General features: G+C 39.2%; 1 protein-coding gene across 1 annotated transcript; it reads right to left on the bottom strand.

Moving 5' to 3' along the window:
• Positions 1-3,904: 3,904 nt before the first annotated feature.
• rps6ka2 (ribosomal protein S6 kinase, polypeptide 2) lies at positions 3,905-21,770 on the bottom strand. Its single transcript, XM_031846476.1, has 22 exons — positions 21,185-21,770; positions 18,405-18,521; positions 17,011-17,092; positions 16,170-16,250; positions 15,747-15,826; positions 15,471-15,577; positions 15,340-15,377; positions 15,097-15,239; positions 14,310-14,380; positions 13,717-13,805; positions 13,248-13,312; positions 11,097-11,199; positions 10,574-10,719; positions 10,119-10,241; positions 9,717-9,806; positions 9,045-9,203; positions 8,714-8,875; positions 8,474-8,550; positions 8,134-8,251; positions 7,979-8,035; positions 7,261-7,341; positions 3,905-6,867 (listed from the first exon to the last, which is right to left on the bottom strand). The coding sequence occupies exons 1-22, from the start codon at positions 21,287-21,289 to the stop codon at positions 6,700-6,702; spliced, it is 2,262 nt and encodes a 753-aa protein (XP_031702336.1). The 5' UTR covers positions 21,290-21,770; the 3' UTR covers positions 3,905-6,699.
• Positions 21,771-22,469: the final 699 nt, after the last annotated feature.

Below are 22,469 nucleotides of genomic sequence, written 5' to 3'. Positions count from 1 at the left end.
TGCTCACTGGCATTTCACACACCCAAACGTGTGCATGTAAACACACATGAATATCATTTATCCAGCTGGGGTCCCATGTGACACACACACACACACACACACACACACACACACACACACACAGATGCACGCAGACATCGGCTTAGATGGAAATAATGGTGTGGGTCCTATCCCCTAATGTACATAGCACCTCATTGCAGCAGGAAACCCCTCAGCCATATCTCCACTGTTATCTGTCCAACTCCTGCTTGACTCTGCAGGTCAGCCCTCTCTATGCCATCTCCAGCCTTTGAAGCAGACTTCCGCTTTAAAAGTTGTACGCCACTACCTTTGATAATCAAGATAGGACCTAATTGAGCTCACCCATGCAGAAGATGCTCTCGCCTTTTCGCGCACACACACTTTTTGAGGAGACGGGGGCCTATACTGTTTCAGCTCATCCAACTGTGAGATTCTCCTTTCCCCTCTCTAGTCCTGCCATCATCTCACTAATGGTGTTTCTATCTCTTCTCCATAGGAGGTAAATGAAGCTTTTATGTGGGGTGGAGGGAAGGGGACTGCTGCAAAGATTAATTGACTTTCTGCAGCGCTTCACTTATCCTCCACTGGCACCTTTGACTTGTGAGTGTATTTGTGTTTGGATTACATGATTATATCACCATTATTGCGGCAATTTGTGGTTTGTTCAAAACGGTGCCAGGAAATGTCCAACTGTGTCCCGTCAACCATTTCATCTACAATGGCTACTTGGGACCTTTATGCAATTAGAGCTAATCTTGGTGGCATTCTTGGTTAGATATTTTGTGATTACAAATTATTAATGTAATAAAAGATAATTCTGAACTCACCCCGTTTTTTTGTATATTTACAAATTTTCAATTACATTACAATAAAAAAACACAGGGAAACAGATTACAGTTAGTAAAAAACAGAGACCATAAACGTGGATAAGTGTGTAATTGTGGCTCTCCTACGGTTGCTTTGAGAGCTCATTGCACTACAACTTAGGAAAAATACACATAAATTGAGAAACACATTCACCAATTTGACAACATGTATGTGCCATATGCTGCATGTTTTACATAACGTGTAATGTACAATTTGTTGAGGTTGACTCCTCATAAATGATGCTGTTCAATGAGCTAGTAATGTTTATGTTAATTTCAACATTGTGATGGAGTCTGATATTACTAAAGATAGTAACCATACTCCTAGCGACAGCCATTTACCACTTTATAGTGGTCCCTAAAAAAACTGCATTTTGTTGATGTTGACTTGCAGCATTTTAGTTTTTGCTTGAAATGGGTGTATTTGCAGTGTGTTTCTTAATGCCAAATATATGCTTTCAAATTGGTGAATGTGTTACTTTATTTACTCGTATTGATTTTTTTGTATTTGTTTTATTTTCTTTCTTTTTTTAACTAAATGCAAAAAGTGTGCTGTCACTGTACCCCATAATGTCAGAAAAGGTACCCCTTAATTAAGAAATACCTAGAGTATATCGCTTTTTTTTATAGTTCCCACATTGTTACTACCATATTTCCAAACTTCACATCTTGTTCACTTGTACTTACATGTATGTGTCCATACTGCACTGGTACACTGTTAGTACAAAACATTGCACCATAATGAACGGCTCATTGTGGGCCTCTACAAAGCCTTTCTGAAGGTGTGCTGGCAGTGAAGCTAGCTTTAGAATTCTATGTGGACAGCAGAAATGTTACAGAGTTTGCAAATGAGCAATGTATCATAGTGGGCAGAGGACTGGCAGCTGTAGGCTGCCTATTTGTAAAGGGTGCGTTGGATATATGTTGCTGAAGACTGTGATGTTTGACATAGCTATACCTTGCAAGAGAACCTTGATCATCTCTCTGCACAATTTAAGTATAGGGCATGACAAGGAGCTCTGCATGTTTTATGTAGATGGTTGAAATACTCTTCACTGACTATTAGTGTGGAATGATTTACTGTTCTGAGGAACAATACAACAAGAAACAAACATTAGACTACTAAATAAGAGTAGTCTAATGTCTGACTGACATACAGCACAATCTCCATTAATGGATCAGTCTGATCCAGGAAAATGCTTAATTGGTGTGTGTCTATATGTGTCAGTGTACAGAGGGTATGATCGTGGGTAGCAGAGCTTAAGTAAACTGCTTCATGTTTGAAATGTCTTATTCTGATCCCACAACATTCTCCAGTTTCCACCAATCACCTTGTTTTAACCTACATCACCTCACAGTCATGTTAAGTACAGTTTTGTCGAGTAAATCAGCCTTTAGCCTGATGCACAGCTAAATAACTCTATATCAATGTTTGCTGTACGTCTGTGTTTCTTACGCACACATACATTTGATGGACAATTAGTACGTATATCTTATAAACCCTGAAGTAAGTTTGACTTTGAATCAAAAAACTGGCATGGCGAGAGAGAAGAGGCAAATGTGTGAAAGCACAAAGAGTTCGCTCCCCACCCCCATCTCTCCGCTGTAAACTCCACCACCCACAGCTGCGCACACTTCTCCTGTCACGGTGATAATCTCTTTGTCAGCAGCCGTCTGTTAGAGATTTGTCCGTCTGATTCGGTGAACGTCCGAGTGGCAGGTCTAGCTGTAGTGCCACAGGGTGTCCGTGGGTCTGTGTCTGTGTGTGTGTGTGTGTGTGTTTGTGGGTGCAAACCCAGTGCCATAGGTGGTGGGATCTCTGTCCTTGTCAGAGTGTGTATGTTGCTTGTCTTCAGAACTCTGTTTTGTGTCAGAAGAGGAATGTCAAGCAGAAGAGGAACAGATACAGATACACAAGGAAGGGGTTTGCATTTCACATTTAAAAGCCAATTTAATATCATCTCCTCTTCATGCATCCATCTTTATCTTTACTTATGTTGTAGCCAGTATGACTGGAGATACATCAGCACTCTGTGTCACCCATAACTAAATGTGGAATATTGAGAAGCTTTTATTTCCTTCAGAGAATTTATTTAATTGAAAACGGCATTCCACTACATGGCTACATGGTTATTTGAAATGCAAAGTGATATTCCGGTGTTTCAAGAAAAACGGTACTGATGATAGTGCAGTAATATTATTTTCAGCAGTAGTCAAGTGATAGATATTGCTATATTTCCATTTATCATCAATCCTGCAAAATATAAAGTGATGCATGCCATCTTCGTAATAAGCTCCAGTGGTGTCTTCTTAATATTGAGCCACACAGTCACATGCTCTCCAGAAAGATCAGAGGTCAAGTCATGCTACAAAACAGCCCTTCCAGAATTATTCAGTTACTTGCTCAAGGACACTTTGTTAGTTGGGTATTAAAGAACATGAACATAACTCAAGGACAGCCAGGTGCAAACCGGGTTTCCTACTCATTATTTAATTCATTTCAGTTGCATGTGCTCATTTTTAAGGAAGACTAAAGACCAAAAACTGACACTAGAACTATCTGACTGTATGTCAAAGTAAGATTAAATGATTTGTTGAAGCTACACGAGTGTAGTATTAACTTGCAACAGAATATAAATGACATTATACTGAGTTTTAATAACATGAGGAAATACATTTAGAAATTCTTCCATTATGAAAGCTAATATAAATTCTGACAAGGCTGTAATTGTTGGGTTGAGTTATTGTTTCTCAAAGCTCTTTTTCTTTCTTTTGCCTTTCATCTCTCCCCTCCCGACACCTTCCTCTATCTGTTGTTTGGTCTCCTCTTGTCACTCCACTGCAATCATCTTCGCAGGGGGGCTTGTCATCTGTATCTACTCATATCCTCCAATCCCTTTTGCTCTGAGCACTACTGCACTTAAATGTCAGAGCTGATGAGCCTGCCACACCCACCTGACACATCAGCTCAGCGCCTGCTAAAAGCTTTTATGGAACAGAGAGTGAGCCTGGTGGTTGATATAAATTAAAGGGTTCCTCACTTCTTTTTTGGGGGGATTAAGGCTCCAAAGGGACAACTTCTGGTAAGAAATAGAAAGGGAGAGAGAGAGAGTGAGAGCACAGGTTATGATTGGTTGCCATCTAGTGGCTTGCTGCCACATTATCATGGATAGAGAGAAAGTTACAGAAACTGAACTTTCCTCACCTAAAAATATATTACATTTCACTCTATGGAAAGATAATTTACATTTCCTCCACCTTTCATAATTATTAGTCATGCTCTTGCGTGCATTTTAATGCATACAATTTGACAGACTGTTAATGTACTTGCAGAATTTGTAAGATCGATTTATTTGTTAAGCGTAAATGCATTTTAGAGCTACATGTCTTTGTCTACTTTCTGTTCCTGGCTGCCTACCAGTAGGCTACAAACTTGTCCCGCCTCATATCACCCCTCACAATTAATCGTTTACTACGCTCAAACAGCCTTGAATACATATTGTAAGCTCAGTTCTTAGTTTGAGATTTAAGGAAAGTGAAGTAAAAATTGTGCAATAGTGTTACTCTTTTGGGAGGTCTGGAGATGTAATGTTAAATATTGCACTGTACTTATAGATCTTTTTCACAGACAGCATTTTGACATGTCAGAGAAGGAAACGCACAGGTAAATAATACAAATGAATGATGGCTCAATTGCATTTACACATGCAGGAACATAAATATTATTTAAAACAAATCTGCAAATTTCAGTGCAGTTTCTGTTGTTTTCCTTTATTTGTAAAACTTTGGCATTCTAGCCAATAAGTTCAGTGATTGGCCAGGTATAGACAGTATGTACACTCTGAGCAATGGATAGCAATGGACAAAATAATATGTACAATCTCTATCTGCAAACACAATATATACAGTCGTACTGCTTGCCAATAGTTGTACCACACTATATGTACAATCTAAATTAGTAAACAATATTTACAGCTTCACCTTGAACAACACAATATCTACAACCTTATCTGCATCCTCACAGTTGCATCAGTCCCAGCTACACCACTCACAGTTGTGCAATGTGTCACAACACATACAGCCTTAGGATCAGCAAACATAATATGTACAGAATTACCGTTTCTCTGCTGCAGTGCTTATTGGTTACACGTGACAATATGTTTCGTCCTACGTCTGACCAGTAAGTATGTGTATTGCTGTGGAGCATCATAATCTACATTCCTACTGGTAAATTGTACAACACAAAGTGTGCTACTCGTGTCTGCAAAACACCCTGTTCTGTCTTACCTCGTATTTGCGATTGTACAACTTATTAGATACAATCAGGGCAGCAGCAATAGACAGTAGACCTATATACATTCCTCTGACACAGTGGTTCTCAAACATTTTAGCTTACAGACACAAACAGAGGTGTACTGGCACCTATACTTGACACACTCAAGCACACACTGAAAGATGATTTATCACAGTGATTGCTGAGTTAATATTTCAAAGTATAGCCTGCAGAGTTTTGCTATGAGTGTGAGATTTACCAAAGAGCGATATGATGCTCCCCCGGTTTTCCTGCCTCTATGACGTCTCTTAAGCCACATAACATTTTGAATATGTTATGGAAAAACACAACAAACTACGTTCAACATAAATACCTTCATAGCTCACTGTTCCATCTGATCTGGGAAGTGCAGTAGTGATACATTTAACAATACATTTTACAATAGTCAAAGGCTGTATTCATGGAAGACAACAATACATACAGTATAATTATTAAACATATTATTGACAATAAGACTTCAATGGCATTGGTAACTTAATAATTCCCTTTGGTAGGATATTTACATTTTTAACATGCATAACTCTGTAGAATTCAGAGGATCGATTGTAGGAAACATGTTATAATCAGAGTGAGAGTACCTCATTCAAATGCATGTTACTCTAACCTATATCTATTGTTAGATGATGATGATTCAACATATCTATAGTTGGATATATGTTAGAGCAATGACTGTGGAAGACTGTATTAATGTATGACGTTTACTCCTGGGGACATACATGTATGTGCTAAATATGAAACCTAAAGTAAATTGACTACATGGCATGTTGTTTGTGGCACTGAATACTGCTTTTTCTGAAGTTGGTGACCGGACTCATTTTTCCCGCTTTCAGCGGTTGGAGCTTTGGTGGCTTTGGTTTGTCTGTGGATATTGCAGTACATTTATAATTGTACTCTGAAGAAGTAAACATACATGTGTTTTTTTTAATTTAGTTTTACATTTTCATAGCCATCACCAAACTATGAGAAAGGTTGTCTGAGAGCCAGGCTCAAAATTTGAATGAGAAAATAAAATCTAGATTTTACTTTAGATAGTTTTTTCAACCAATTGAAAGTAAGGGCACCCGTCAAACAGAGCTTATAATACCCACAGGACAACTGAGGGATTGGACAAAGCTTCTGCTTGATTGAATGAAACCCTCTGTGCTCAGGATTTAGATGATGATTATGATTTTAGAGCAATAATAGTCAACTTCTTCAAATACGAGTCACAGGTGTGCATGATGAATTTTACATCACAATTGAAAAGGTTTAAAATGTACACTTTAAATTAGGTGAACTGAAGCTAGTCCTGATACCTGTGCTTGTGGACTGCTTTATTGTTATAGGGAATTAGGCTTAGTTCCCTTTGCAACAAGATTTCTAAAATCTGCTACATTTAGTTTTTATAGGCCTAGGAGCACTTTGTGACACGGTTTATGCTTTTCAAAAAGAGTATGTCTTCTTTAATGATGTGGGTCTATTTTAAATGTATTTTAACTTTCATTCAGATTGTTGAGGCTTTTCCTTTTCTTTGGGGTCTGAATTCTCTTCGGGACTCCCCGGTTTATTCATCCCTCGCCGTTGAGCGAGGCAGGAGGACTGAACAGGCTCCAATACTGGAGCAGGAGCACAGCGCTTCAGAGCTGAGTAGGTGGCAGACAGTGCCCCCTGGTGGAATAAAAGGAGACGACGTCATTACATATTAATACTGGTCTAATCTGTCGTGCAACTAAATAAGTGGCAGACAGCACCACCTGCTGGAAAGACACAACCCATTACAGTGGTTTGCATTGTTGTACATTTTGCTGATGCCGACATGATCTCATGTAATAAGAACAGCTGCTTTAAGAGCTCAGTTATTGAGGGCAACAGAAATAATGACATGTGCAAACTTTCAGACGTGTTACACACTCAGTGAAAAGCATTTGACAAGTAAATCTTGAATATATTATCTTACAATGAGGATGTAACAGAGCTACACACAGAAACATAATAACAAGTATTGGATCTGATATTCTGATTATATTTACTGTATACACACACATGCACATATGTACCGACCTTAACAGTAAGAGCATCTTGTCTGGTGAGAGCTCTGTCAGAGAGCTGGTCTCTGTCTACAATCCAGGGATGACGAAGAACCTAATGGGCATTAAAAATGATTTCCTGATGCATTTTTCAAAAACTGCTCTTAAATGAGCAGTGTGAAGAACTTGGTGGCATAGAGACATTGCAGATTGCATCCAACTGAATACCCCTCTGATCACCCCTCCCTTTCAAAGCGTGTCTGAGAACAACGGTGGCCTTTAGGTAACCTAAAAAAACGCAAAAGGCCCTCTCTAGAGCCAGTGTTTGGTTTGTCCATTCTGGGCTAGTGTAGAAACATGGTGGTGCAACAAGGCAGACTTAGTGAAGAGGACCTGCTGCCTATGTAGATATAACCGGCTCATTCTAAGCTAACAAAAACACAACAATTCTTACCTTCAGGTGATTGTGGACTAATAAAAAGATAGTTATGAATATTATATTATATTTCTGCTAATAACCCACCTTAAATCATGCACACTGTTCCTTTAAGATTGATATACAAAAAATACAGAAAGCAGTATACTGTAATATGTAATATATTTGATAATGTTTCCTATCAACAGATTATAAATAATTAATACTACAGTAAAAACTATGAGGACAAAAAACAATATCAATGGGACTTAATGGCAGCCATCTAAAATAGCCTAATAAAGCATACCAAGTCATATTAGGGAGGGACTAATAGTACCTGTGGGGCAGTCAGGCGCTGGTGAGGGTCCACGTGGAGCATCTTCATCACAATTTCCTGTTAAACATATGCATAGGTGATATTAGTTTATTTAGACAGCAACACAACTATTTTATGTGTATTTAATTCCCCCAAAAAAAGGGAAAATAATGAACCTTGGCAGCGTCTGATACCAGGCCCCAGTTCCCTCCTGTGATAATGAATTTTCCACTGCCGATTTGAGCCAGAATTTCCTCTGCTGTGTCATCAGAGCTGCTGGCAAATGGACTGAAGCTGGGCCAATAAGAATAAAAATCAATTCAAAAGCTCGGTGAACTCTACAACTGGTGTGAAACAACCCTCTGACATTATTTAATCTAGAGAAAAGCACAATGTAGAGATGTTAAAAGACCTAAAGACACTTTCTAGGGTAGTTTATTTAGAACAAATGTTGTATACAGCAGCAGGAGGAGCGTTAACAGAAAACATTGCATGTGTTTTAAACTTTAAACTGACCCAGCTATCATGGTGTAGAGCAGGATCCCCAGGCTCCAGATGTCGCAGGCTGCATCATAACCCTGCTTCTTCAGAACCTGCACACATACAAACACATCTTAACAATTTATTATGTTCTTTTTTTTTCTGTGAATGATTCTTTTTAAATGTATTTTTGATAGCTGTTTTGTGGTTTCATTTGTTTCATAAGTGTTGGTGAGATATTAGAGACTTCCTATTATGATTACTGATATACTGCACCTCAGGAGCCATGAACGTAGCTGTGTAACAGGGAGTCATCAACAAGCCATTCTCAGCCCTAAGCTGCTTGGCAAAACCAAAATCACATATCCTGATGGATTGTGGGAGTCCACTGTCATCAGAATAGCGAATGTTACTAGGCTTCAGGTCTCGATGCACGACCTGAAAAAAACGAGAAATACACACACGCAGACAAAAACGCAATCATGATCTGCAACAAAGTTAACATATGGTTGCTGAAAACCATACAGAATGTTGCAAGTAGGTGAAGACAGTACAGCATAGTGATGTAACGAAGTCTTGTGTCAAAGGTTTCAACAAATATTTTTACCCCCTGCGAGTGTAAATATTCCACAGTCTTGGTCAGTGTGCAGATGATGTCTGACGCATCTCTCTCTGTAAAGTTAGGCACTGTCAGAGCTCTGTCCAGCAGCTCGTCTCCTCTTAGTAAATCTTGTACCAGGTGCACACATTGGCCGTCGTCATACACCTGATGTCAAAAGCACATACACGGGGAGCTAAAATCACCAGAAGCCACACAATACAATATTATCACAACACTTGTGTCACGATGCAATCTTATTGTAATTTTAAACATTTTGCGATATGGTGCGATAACATATATGGTGTATTATTACCTTTTTCCAACTGCAAATTATACAGTTTGTCAACATCTGTTTTATCAAATAAGATACAGTTTGATTCGGTTCATCTCACTTCAGTCATTTTTATTGCAGCAAAATGGGTTTGTCAGTCAAGCAGAAAAAGCAATTATTATCATAAAGTTTAATTTGTAATTGCAATATTCATAGTTTCTATAATAAAAGATCGATACTAGGCTTCCAGGTATCGATACAATATTGCCATACAAAATATTGCTAATTCTATGCTGTATTGACTTTTTCCCCCACCCCTATTATATCCTGTTGTAAAGATGCTGAAGAAGCTCTTCTAACATGGCTGTTGAAGAAAACAATGTGTCAGGAGTGGGTGTTCCACTTACATCCTTCAGGGTAATAATATGTGGATGCTGTCCGTATCTTAACAGGATCTCAATCTCCTCTGATGGATCTTTTCTGCCTCTGTCAATGATCTGACACAAAAACAGAAACGACAGGATATGTTTAGAGAGACATACAATTGCAAACCTCTAAATAACCAGGATGCACAAAGCATGTTGTTTGGGTGGTTTCATTTAATAATCCCAACCTTTCCCACAATGCACCACTAGCTCACCTTATACGTAATTACATTCTGTTGGTTGGATTCAGACCTGTGTTTTAGGTCAAACTGTGCTATGAAATGCTTTTTATGTATGTTCAAAAGTACTTTGAATATAATATAATGTTGATATCACAATGTTGTATATCTTAATAAGTTCTGGTAAACGTTTAGTGACCACTACCTTCACTGAATACTCCACAGCAGTAACTCTGTGCAGACAACTTCTGCAGACAGAAGTCGCTGTCTGTCCAATTTCCTCCTTGAGCTCATAAACATCACTGAAGGCCACGTCCCCTTGGAGGTGCTGCAGGGAACACAGACAATCAGACAGACAGACACACACGCTTCTATTATATTTCATATGTCTGTCATAGTCAAATGTGTCAGTCATATATTAGGTGTGAGAAGAATTGCATTGCTTCAGCAGTCAGTTGCTGTAGTAATAGTTGAGCAGGATTGATGAGGGTCAGCATAAATTAAATTGCTTCATCGTCCTGTCTGCTAGTTAACTCATAAAGCAATGATCAACTCGGTGATTTATTTACATAGTTAATTAGTTATCCAATCAATGTGCAAGTGTCTCATTTAAAGTTGATGTGTAGATAGGGCATGAACTGCTTTCTTAAAGACACGTACCTTTGCTATGGGATTAATGTTGTTCACTTCCTGACGAGAAGGTGCTACCGTAGCGATGCTAGGCTCCTGACTTTGACTCGTTGCAACAAAGCTGAAGCCACGAAACAGCTGGTGTGTGTTTGCGCTGGGAGGGATGCCGGGAGAATCTGGATATAGGAAAAGACGGACCGATACAAACATGTGCTCACAATACTTGAACTTGATGTTCGTATTACAAATTTACATCCAATTAGGAACATCAACATTTTGAAATACATATAACGTATTGAAAAATACATTTAAAGTAAATGTTGTTAATTATATGAGCTATAGTTAGATACGTTTTTATAGTCTATTCATCTCAGTTTTATTTGCTTTAATTACATTAATGGTATGTTTTGATTGATGATAGAATTACTCGACTCAAATGGATGGAAATTGTATATATAATTGAAATGAATAAACCTGACAAATAGACCTATGTACGTATTTATTTGATTGGTGTATAAATATGTATGTTTATGTTTTTGTGGGTCTCAGTTACCAGTGGGTGTTCTGGAGGTGAACTCAGGGTCAAAATGGAAAGTGTCTTCAGGTCTTCCAACTGTGGGTTTGAATGGAGGCCTCATTTCCTTCCTGTACAACTTCTACAGAAAACAAGAGAACACATGATCTAGTGCAAATTCACAATAAGAATTATTATAAAAGTGATGTTGCAGTTGGTGTGTGTGTGTTTCCCCATTATATTGCTGTGTTTAATAGTCACTGGATCCAGTATGAACAATAAAATATAGGTTGGGTTCCACAGCAGTTACATTAAATTTCATGTCCCACTCAAGTCTCACATCTCGAAGCAAACTATTTCTATAGTAATGCAAGTGTTAATGTAAACATGTACTGAGTCAGCAATGGCACAGCCTGGTTTTTAAATGTAATGTGGAGCACAAAGAATAGAGCAAATGTAATAAGAAGAAAATAAAATGAAGAATATTGGACTGGAAAATAAAGATTGGCCTCAACTCGTGGATAATGAAAAGTCAAAGTGATTAAAAAGAACACCCATATCATATGTAATGTGATGTGATGCCAAGTGAAAACTGCCCATTATATATGAGTACACAGAGTATGCACATACTGTATCTTTATTACATAAAGTGTATTATTTACTATGGCCTGCAGATGTCACTATTGCAGTGTCAACAACAGTCTGGCAGGGTCTCTTTGAGTAATATATCACATTAAATACCTAACAAAGGACTGATGCACACTCCTACTTGCTATTTGATTTGTAATTGACATTCTCTGTGAAGGCGAGGTTGCAGATTTAGTCGGTTTTATCAAAGATGAGAACATGAATAAAAGATCACAGAGAAATAGCCAACCAAGATTCTGATGGGAGTAAAGCATTATGCCTCTTACTGCACAGGATTCTAATTAGCATAGTGTGTAGGAGAACGTAAGCCTCTTATTGATAGCTTGTCACATCAAGCCAGCAACACCATTTGTAAATGGGAAAATGTGGTGCTTGGCAGAGGCCAGAAGGTAGTTATGTAGCGAGGAGCACAGTGAGAGCCGGTGGTGAGGGCAGAGATTAGTGGGCATGTAAAGCTGATAATAGTGGATTTTGTTAGAACTGAGAGCATCACTACTCGCAACAGCGGATAAACAAGAGTCACAAGCCTTCGGAACATCTCTGATAGAGAGCAATGGGTGCAACAATGTGACCAAGGTTCACATATTAAGGAACGCCCTGTTCACACTCACACTTCTTGTGTGTGTTGTCTGTTAGTAGCCTGTATACAGTAGTTAAAGAAGTGCATTGCTTTTCACCAATGTGAGCTTGTTGAGATGCTTTTAACTGCTCTTGTTATGCTATGCAGCAGAAGGCTTCTGCAGGATGAATGTTACTCACATACAACCCAGGTACTGTAAATAGAAGCTTTGGGCAAGAGTGAGTTGAACGAATTTCAAGGTTACATTGTGATAGCACAGGTAATGTCTGCAGCCAGAAGATGTGCGCATGAGCCAACTTTCTGTGAGAAAGGCTGTTACAGATAAGAGGATTAATTACAATGAAGTTGGGCAAGACAGGCAGGCAGGGAAGTTAGAGATTTTGCTACAAAGCAATAGAAAACCATGACTCATGATTGTGGGTAAGTTTAGAGGAAGTGGGTGAACAGCTACAGAGTTTTTATGTAAGGATACAAAAACTACAGTTACCACAATGTGATTTAGATATGTTGTTCTTATAATATATGTTTTTTAATTCAACACAGGCCGCTAATCTGAGTAGTGCATCTCAGAAGTGGAACCTCCAAGAAACCAGTACGTTTGTCCCATGATACTGAAATAACTTTTGTTCCTGCAACATCCTTACATGAAACAGTAAGTGTGAACAACCAGGTGTAGTTGTTGGTAGTCGAACAGGTTATTCATTTACAGACCTTTACGACAGTCGTGGCTGACATACTTGCATACGACGCAGGCCTCGATCTGTTCTCACTGTCTCTAGCAGTGTTAACAAGCCAACTTTGTTTCACTTCCAGCTGAGTCTGTGATTACTTTTTTCAGTCTAATGTACACAGCATGTGTATAATGCCTGTGAGTATATAGTGTCCTTCCTCGCAAAAACAACAGTACTGGACAGCTTAAAAATCATGCAGACCGTAGAACATTCTTCATGAATTGTTCTTACATTCCAGTCTATGGATGCAAAGAAGCGATGTCTTTTTATTTCCTCCACTCCATCTGGTCCTGCACCTATATCAATCACAGAGATTCAGACAAGTTGATAAATGATGCCATTGTTCACATCTAAACATGCATTAATTAAAAACTAAATCATTCAAAGAGCATGAATACAGTCAAGTCTTTTATGTACACAGCACATTTTCAATGGACCTCCATGATGGTTTAGCTGTTTTGACATTTGTGACATAAATGGTAATGTTTAACATTATTAGCATAACATAAGAAGACTGCAGCTTCAATTTAGACAATTCATTGTGATAACTCACAACGTTACCGTTGCTCTAAACAGACCTGATTTGTAGAATATTATATTTGGTGTTAAACAACTCAACAATTTTGCAAAGTGTTCAAAATGACAACTGTATTTTGGGTTGCTGTTTGCCTGTTCCAAGTTGAATCAATGTGTACAGTACCTAGTCGATTTACAGGGTTCCTCTTGAAGAGCGCTCTTAATAAACTCTGCACTTCAGGACTGAGGAACTGTGGCATTCCCAGCTTAGCCCTGTACAGTAAAGACGAGAAACAGATGTAAAGATGTAAAGGTGTAGTGCTGTGATGCATCAACATTGTTTGTATTGGATCAGTTTAACTTTGTTTTCCAAGCAACAACTTTATAATTCAGTTTATTCAGGTATAGTGGGATATTGTGAGATTGATAATAGCATGTGCATTTAAGCAACTTATCTTGAATGAACCATAACTGAAAAATGAATTATTATTTGAAATAGTAGACTGTTTTGAACAAATCCATTTGAAAAGGGAAAGAGAAAGCTGATTAGAAGCTTTGAGGGGAGAACGTAAGTATGATCAAAATGCAGTAACATCCTCTACATACTGTTTATCAAGATAACCACTGTTACGGTAGAATGTAGAAACTAAGAACAAGACACCAACGAAACCATGAACACTGAGGTTAGCAACTTAAAAATGACCTAGAGCATTAGGATTTGGTAATAAATAAAAGAAGCTTTAATAATAAAATGATAACAGTTAAAATATGTCTTACTTAAGAATGAACGCCATTGTTTCCTTACGATCTTTTCCTTGGAATGGTAATGATCCTGTCAACATCTCAAACTGGAAAACAGATGATAATAATTGTCAAAACACCTAAATTAATCTCAGTGACTTGTCATACCAAAACTACTTAAAGAAAAGTTGTATGCACAAGCAAACCCCCCGACCAGACCAATACTTCTCTCATGAACAGCAAGTCTGCAACTGCTGCTGACATGCCCCTGCTGCTTTCCAGCACCATTGTTCATTTTATTTACTTGTCCCAAATATATCAGAGTGTTTTGAATGAAATGTAATCATAACTATGGATTTTTCCACAAAGGTTGTTTTAATTTATCAAATAGGCTCCGCCCACTACTGTCTCTGGATTACAAAAATCTGTATTGTCCAGAGAGAGTATTTTCAAATGTTCTGTTTGTCAGCTGTCAGTGAATGTTAACCTCCTTTTCAGTATTAGTAAAAAAAAAAATAAGCCACCAAGCAAACAAAACAAGCAAAATCCAACAGATGCACGATTACACAAAGTAATGGGACCTAATCTGCCAGAAACGGTAATTAAGGAGCTTTTTTTGCCAGAAGAAAGCCAAATTCAGAAACCAGTAAACTGGCACATTATGTAAGAGCTGAGTATTTGGCTCATATGATATAATAAATGCGTGCCTGCTGTTTTTGATAGCACGATCAGAAAAAACTTGCAAGTCAGTAGAAAAAATTTCTTTGTACTCCGATCACAAGTGCACATTAAAATAATAAATAAATGTCGAAACAATTCTTACCATAAGTACCCCAAATGACCACCAGTCAGCACTTTGCGTGTGCCCTCTCCTGTTCACAACCTCTGGAGCCATGTACTCGATTGTTCCACAGAATGAATATGCTCTTTTATCATGGTCAATGGCCTCCTTACTCAATCCAAAGTCTGAAGCACAGAGAGACAAAGAGAGAGGGGAACAAGTTAAGACTGGCATGAATGAAGATGAATAGAATGACAGAAATTGTTTGTAGCTGGAGGCACTGACCAGTTATCTTAATGTTTCCTTCTTCATCCAGAAGAATGCTGTTCGGAGAAAATGAACATTAAAAGCTGCTTTAAAATTATTTTGGAAAAAAATAAATGTATGCAAAAAAGGGAGCCTTTATGAGATAGTACTTTTCAGGTTTCAGGTCCCTGTAGATGATCCCCAGACTGTGTAGATGGTCTAAGGCCAGGGCCAACTCTGCAAGGTAGAACTTCACGTCCTCCTCAGTAAACATTACCTAGAGCAAATAAAGATATGTAGATGCTAGTAAAAAATATATATATAAACTAAATAAAATGTTTCTTTAAAAAAATGATCCAGCCTATAAGAGACCTTGAAAAGTAAAGGCTTGTAATTCTTAGTGCCGTTGGGGAAAGAACCAGGGAGTCTATGAGGAGGAAACCCACCTCCTTTGACAGTCGAGAGAAAAGGTCTCCTCCTCTGAGGAAGTCTAGGATCAGATAGAGTTTTCCTTCTGTCTGGAAGGCTATGCACACACACACACACACACACACACACACACACACACACACACACAAGATAAACACAAGTAATATCGGGCTATATTGCTGCATTGGGGCTGTATCGTATTCTGTTACTTTGAGGATGCATTTGAAGTAGAAAAGATGTATATGAAATGAAATAACAAAATTCAACCAGGAACTTCTCTACAAAAAAGTATTTCAACTATAACAGCTGGGTATCGGAACGTTATCTTGTTATCTCTTGTTAAAATACAATCGTGTTATATATGAGAATACCCTGTGATTTCAGAGACACAGATATTCAAATCAGCACTTAAATGAAGACCATCAGACAGTCAGACTTACCATAGTGCAGTTTAACTATAAATGGATGATTCACTTCTGCCAGAATGTCTCTTTCCATCTTAGACCGTACGCGGTCACGAACTGTGAAGGAAATAGCGGGGCAAGAAGAATTTCCTTATTAACATAATATTATTTATCTGCGTGCAGATAGTCCTGCTATAGGCCAGACCTATCTCCATAAATCACGCCACGCTTCTAATACCATCTGAATGTTTTATGAAACTGCATTAAGTTAATTAAAACATGTAAATTGAATTAAACCATCCCGTGGTGCAGCTGATCCCATGGTGCTTTAGTCTATAATCACAGTGAAAGTGTTATTGCAGCATCTGTTTCCTTGACAGGATGAGACCATAACTTTTTGAGATTCAGAGGATTAAAGCTTGTATAAAGACACTAAATCAGCACATGGCATCTCAACCTGTTTTTACAGTACATCCTAGTTTACAATAATCCCATTCAGTTTATCTTCATCAAAAGTACAAACTAACCTCTTTTACCCAAAATCCTTTTAAAAGTAGGGCAAAAGTCTGAGAACTCTGACAATCAAATCTCCCTTATCATTTGTGGGAATAACCAATATTAATTTTAAACAAATTATTAGTCTGTGCCCAATAAAGAACAAAGTTGTTATTTCAGCAAAATGTGTCAAAAGTCAAGATTCAGTAATTTATTACATTCTTAAATGCTACAGATACACAAATAGGTCAACAATATCTACTTGAAAATGAAAAGAGGCATAAACATGACAACAAATGCATTCTCTACGAACTTTTGTTTCTTTGCCTTCCAATATATATATATATATATATATATATATATATATACAGTATATTTTTACCTTTTAGTGTGGCTTTCTTCAAGACCTTCATGGCATACAGCTGCCCTCTGTCCACTCCTCTGATCTTTCTCACCAGAAACACCTGGAATCATCACCATCATCATCATCAACAACATAATCATCATCATCAGCAGCAGCAGCATCATCAGCAGCAGCATTAGTTTAAAAAAATGACACATGTAGGGAGTATGTTATTTACGTCATCCAGGTGCTGCTAACAAGAAACCGTTGTAATACGTGTAATGCACTACAGCGCATGCGCCACACACACACACACACACACACACACACACCTTCGCTGCTTTTTAAGACGCTAATATTCATGGCAGCAACTACCACCCCGTTACACACAATGTGCAGGCGACCGAGCAGAGGTACGTGTAAGTGAGCTACCATCCTTTTGCATAAAACATTTAGTTTAAGCCGACTGTATACAAGCTAGCCATGCTAACCTGCTATCCAGGCCAATCTGAGGCTTTGCAACCTGACCTCATGTGCCCTGCCTCCACCTGCTGTGGTTTCATTTCTGCACCATGTGCAGACCTATTGTCTTGTAACACTCACAACTCACTTGGCCTTTACTGATTTAAATAAACTTAGTGAGCTGTGGCATGAGTTGTCATGTTGCAAATCTAGAAATAATCGAAGATGGTGGCTTTGTAAAGGATGTTTTTCACAGTTTGGGCTAGCCACATTGGTTCCAGTTGAGGGAAATTATACTGCAACAGCATGATATTTGAGACAATATAGGGCCCTTTTGATTTTGTGGCTGCAGTTTGGGGAACATTCTTCCTTGTTTTAGATGACAATATCCTCATGCACAAAACAATGTTTTTTTATGAGCCTTGTTTGGGTGTGGAATAACTTAATTGTGCCAAACAAAGCCCTGATCAACCCCATCCAATTCTTTGGGATTAATCACAACTCTGACTGCAAGTCCTTATCGTCCAACATCAGTGTCTGAATGGGAGACAATCCTTCCATTCTGCTTCCAGACTCTCCTGGAAAGACTTCCCAGAGGAGTGGAGCTTTAATGCCCAAAGCTTTTGAATGAGAAGTTCGTCAATCACACAAATGCACATACTTAAGCACATTGAAGTATAGATATTCTAGTGAAACAGTTGCAGTCTTACAGATAATCCAAAATGGTATAATACTATAAACATGTAGTACAGCTGAAGAAGTGCTGCCCCACTGCAGCACCTAACTTAAGTAGTGACCTGCTGGGACAGACAGACGGGCGGGTACAGAAAGCATTTGGCCTGGTGTCATGGGTTATCTTTTAGCTCGCTGCAGCAACACTGATATCCCGTCACTGAATTTCCTTAACATGAGTAATTGTTTAAGATATCCAGGGTCTCAGTGTGGTTATGGTGAACATGCATATCCTGTACCTTTCCATAGGAGCCCTGTCCCAGCACTTTGAGCAGCTGGAACTGAGAGGGGTCTGCTTTCTCACAACCCTCCTTAACATGATGGCTGATGTCAATCTCCTTCAGTATACTATCATCCTGGGGAAATGCGAGACAGATGTCACTATTAGTCTGTTACATATTTACAAAGACAGTGACAGAAAACCTGAGATAGGGTAACATCTCTCTCAAAAGTGAAACATGAACAAGACGAGATGAATGACAGTTGAAATGTTGTTTATGCTTCATCCATATCGATAAGACAGCCTCCAAACATAAACTAAAACACATCTTCTAAACACACAGAGACAGATGGTTATTTATGAGCTATTATGTTATTGCTGGAAAGGTATGGGCTGAGGTCAGTGGCAGTGATGCATAGTGTAAGCTGCCTTTTTCAGCCTATTCAGTCTGCTCAGTGAAGCAAATGATAAACTGTCAACCCGAGGCACGGTTTAGATTGGTCAGTGTAACGATATACTGTAGCACCGTCAAGTTATCATTGAGAAGTGGAGCTTTACACCCTACTTCCATCAAGTATGAAATGCTAACAGGAGTTAGATAGTCTAGAAAGGTAATGATTGTAAACTCACACATATAAGATCTATTTGAATTTAATTATTGTGCTCCTGCCTTTCCTGAGGTCTCCATTTATTTCTAAGACAATCAAATGCACACCAGCATTTTAGTTCTACGAATACAAATGACGTTCTTATTTATTTTCTTTTGTAGAATTGTTCCCTGCCACCGTCAGACCACTTTGAGGCCTTTAGGATTAAATCAGTACAATATACAGTGCTTTTATTTGGAATTAGAGTAATATCTGAGTCTCAAAGTCCATATAAAGCTAAAAATAATCAAACTGTCACTTATATCTGTTTCTGCTAAGACAAGTTCTTTGAGGTTATCTCTGTGGAGAGAGAGTTGTATTGTCTGTGAGTAACACAGCAAAGCAAGTTATTAAGTCTCAAATTCAGCATTAGAGGTTCATGTTTTATTAACTACCAGAGAACTACCAGTTGTTCCAGGCATAAGGGCTGGGCAGTATGGCCAAAGTCTTCTGTATATATTTCAATGATGCATGTTTTCTGATAATTTAATACATTTATAGTTTATATGAGATAACCACATGGTTCTGTATACTCTTGTGTGGATTAAATACTTGACGAATGAAAAGTACTAAGTATTTTCTTATTTAATTATAAACTTTACTGCAATATAATCAAATCATCTGAGAAATATGAGTTGGTATGTGCTTATTATCAATTTAGACAACGTAATTGTGTGTCACGATATCTCAATATATGATTTCATCTCAGTATGATTCTATTGAAAGGAAATAATAATCATATTTAATTATCACCCAGCCCTAGATTGCAGTTTCCCTTGTATCACCAACTCATTGGAATTAGTTCAGAATGTCTAGATTCATGTACTTGTATCAAGAAAATTACATACGATTCTAAAAATGTCATTAAGTATGAAAATATTAATATTGGAAACAAGTGAAAGTAGCAAAACGCAGTCAGTGATATCAGCCGATTTTTTTATCACAATATTTTACACTTGCTTTGACTCAATTTTTACCTAAATTTGTGCAAATGCACAACATGCTCTACTTCTAATCTGAGGCCCAAATGTTCGTGAAACTGTGTCAAATTAGTGATTACACAACATTTGGGGTTTAAAGACAATGAAGCTCTTTTCACACAAACAGAGCAAAGCTATTGTAATGTAGTTTTTCAACAGCAGTCACCTGCTGTGATTGCACTGATTTCACTGATTGGCTTGAGGTGCAACATGCTGGATAGTTTCAACCTATACAGTGTAGAGCAGTAGTGATTTGCTCCATGTGATTAATTGCTGTTTTATTCTTTAAACGGGGTAACAGGAGTGATATGCATCAACCAGAAGGAAACAGGATCAAGGCCTCAGTACCAACTTCTGGGATGCTGATCTATAGCTGACCCTGAACTCTGACCCTCCCATGAAGGGGAAGGAAGTGAAAGAGATCTTCTTCACATGGACCATCAAAGCATCATGTTTCAGATGTGGACAGTCAGACAAACAGGTAGATAGATGTCAAGATGATTCGTCAGCACTGAGTCACAACAACAAAGACCAGAGGATCTATTTATATCTCAAACAAACAGGTAGATGTGCTGCAAACAGCAGACTGCCTCCCTCTCTCTTCCCCGCTGGTTTGTTTGGGCTATAAATAGACCTCCAGTGCCGTGGCCGTCCACTGAATCAATCTGTCTCTATCCATTTGTCTATCAACCTGCCTGCCGGGCTGCTTGTTTGTCTGTTAGCAATTTTGTCTCTCCGACTGTATTTCCATGTAGCTCGTCTGTCTCTCTCTCTCTCTCTCTCTCTCTCTCTCTCTCTCTCTCTCTCTCTGAGTCAAAACACAGTGTCTGTCTGTCTCTCTGTTTTCTAAATTATTGTCAGACGGGCAAAGGAGCAGCTGCAACAATGCTGCAATCTGCTTAACGGCGCCACAACAAACCAAATAACACACATTCTTCCCACACCCATTCCCATACGCGCACAGACTTTTCACACTCATCCTTATCGACTGTTGAAATGAGAAGGCTGCTGTCATGGCCTCTTAATATACACACAAAAAAAACACACATGGTGCAACTGTGATGCAATCCCCCTTCCAGCATGCGCAGATTCACACACATGTACAAATCTCTAGTTGACAGGAGTTTGTCCTGCTCCAGGGTGCGGGGGGGGGTCTAAACAGCTTAACTAACCTCTAGTTGACAGAAGCCAGTGTTGTTCTTGTTCCTCGCCGCCTTGTTCTTCAGATAGATAGAAAACCATCTCCGCACTGTGAATTTTCGCGTGCTGGTATCCATGGCAACGGGCAGACCTGTCCATCTATCCCATAATGAATGACATCTCCCTGTAGGAGGGTCCCAAGGTAGAGATGCAGAAACAGAGTTTTGTATGGGGGGTTATCTATTTGTCCCGCAGTTTATCCATTGGCCCATCCTCAATGCAGTCGTCCCTTTTTAGTTTCCCCATTATTTACATTCGCTGCTCGTCTCTCTGGATGTCGTGCCCCCCCCATCCGCCTCTCAAACGCAGTAGACGCCGGTAAACATGCAGTCAAGAGTTGTAACAGAGGCGTTAATCGGCGCAGACAGACAGACAGATGGGTTGATGGACGGGGCAGGTGCTGCTGCGTTGGGGATTGTCTTGTGCTTTGCAGCCGGCTCGCTGCGTGAGGCTGCCCGAGAGAGGTGACGAATAAATCTGTTCCGCTGAATCAGGAGAGGTGTGTGTGTGTGAGCTCACTCTTCACATCCCTGCCTGTGCATGTGTGTGTTCATCCCCTGCTGCCTCCCTCTCTCTCTCTCCCTCTCTCCCTCTCTCTCTCTTCCTCTCTCTCTCCCTCTCTCTCTCCCCCTTTCTCTCTTCCTCTCTCTCTCCCTCTCTCTCTCCCCCTCTCTCTCTCCCTCTCTCTCTCTCTCTCTCTCTGCAGAAGGGATTGTCACCAGTCACATTGTGTGCTGGAAAGCTCCTGACCCCTCCCTCCCTCGTTCTCCCGTTTCTGCCTCTCACCTCCCTCTCTTTTTCTTCCACCAGCATAAAGCAACAGCTGGTGGGGTCACATGGTGTAACCCAGCTACCTCTCTCTGTCTCCCTTTTCCTCTGTCCCTTCTCTTTAGCTCCTGCCTGACATCCAATAACACAGAGACTGAATAAAAAATGATGAAAAATAGCAGTGTAAACATAGACTATAAGTAGCATACCAGTAGATGTCTTTGGAAAATACTGTGGCTCAGATTCAGCGACATTACGTTAGAATTTAATTTGAGGACAGCAATCCATAATGACGACAGAAGCAAGGGCAGCAATCACAGTGTACATCGTGATCTGGTTGATCACTGGGCATGTTTGTGTGTGTGTGTGTGTGTGTGTGTGTGTGTGTGTGTAGGTACATGGATCTGTCACATCAGCAGCTTTGCAGAACTGCAGTGTTGCATAACCAGAGAGAGAGAGAGAGAGAGAGAGAGAGAGAGAGAGAGAGAG

This window comes from Anarrhichthys ocellatus, unplaced genomic scaffold, assembly GCF_004355925.1.
Source record: "Anarrhichthys ocellatus isolate YVR2014 unplaced genomic scaffold, GSC_Weel_1.0 scaffold6, whole genome shotgun sequence".
NCBI lineage: Eukaryota > Metazoa > Chordata > Actinopteri > Perciformes > Anarhichadidae > Anarrhichthys > Anarrhichthys ocellatus.
The sequence above is the reverse complement of the archived record's forward strand: the minus strand, read 5'-3'. Positions and strand labels throughout refer to the sequence as shown.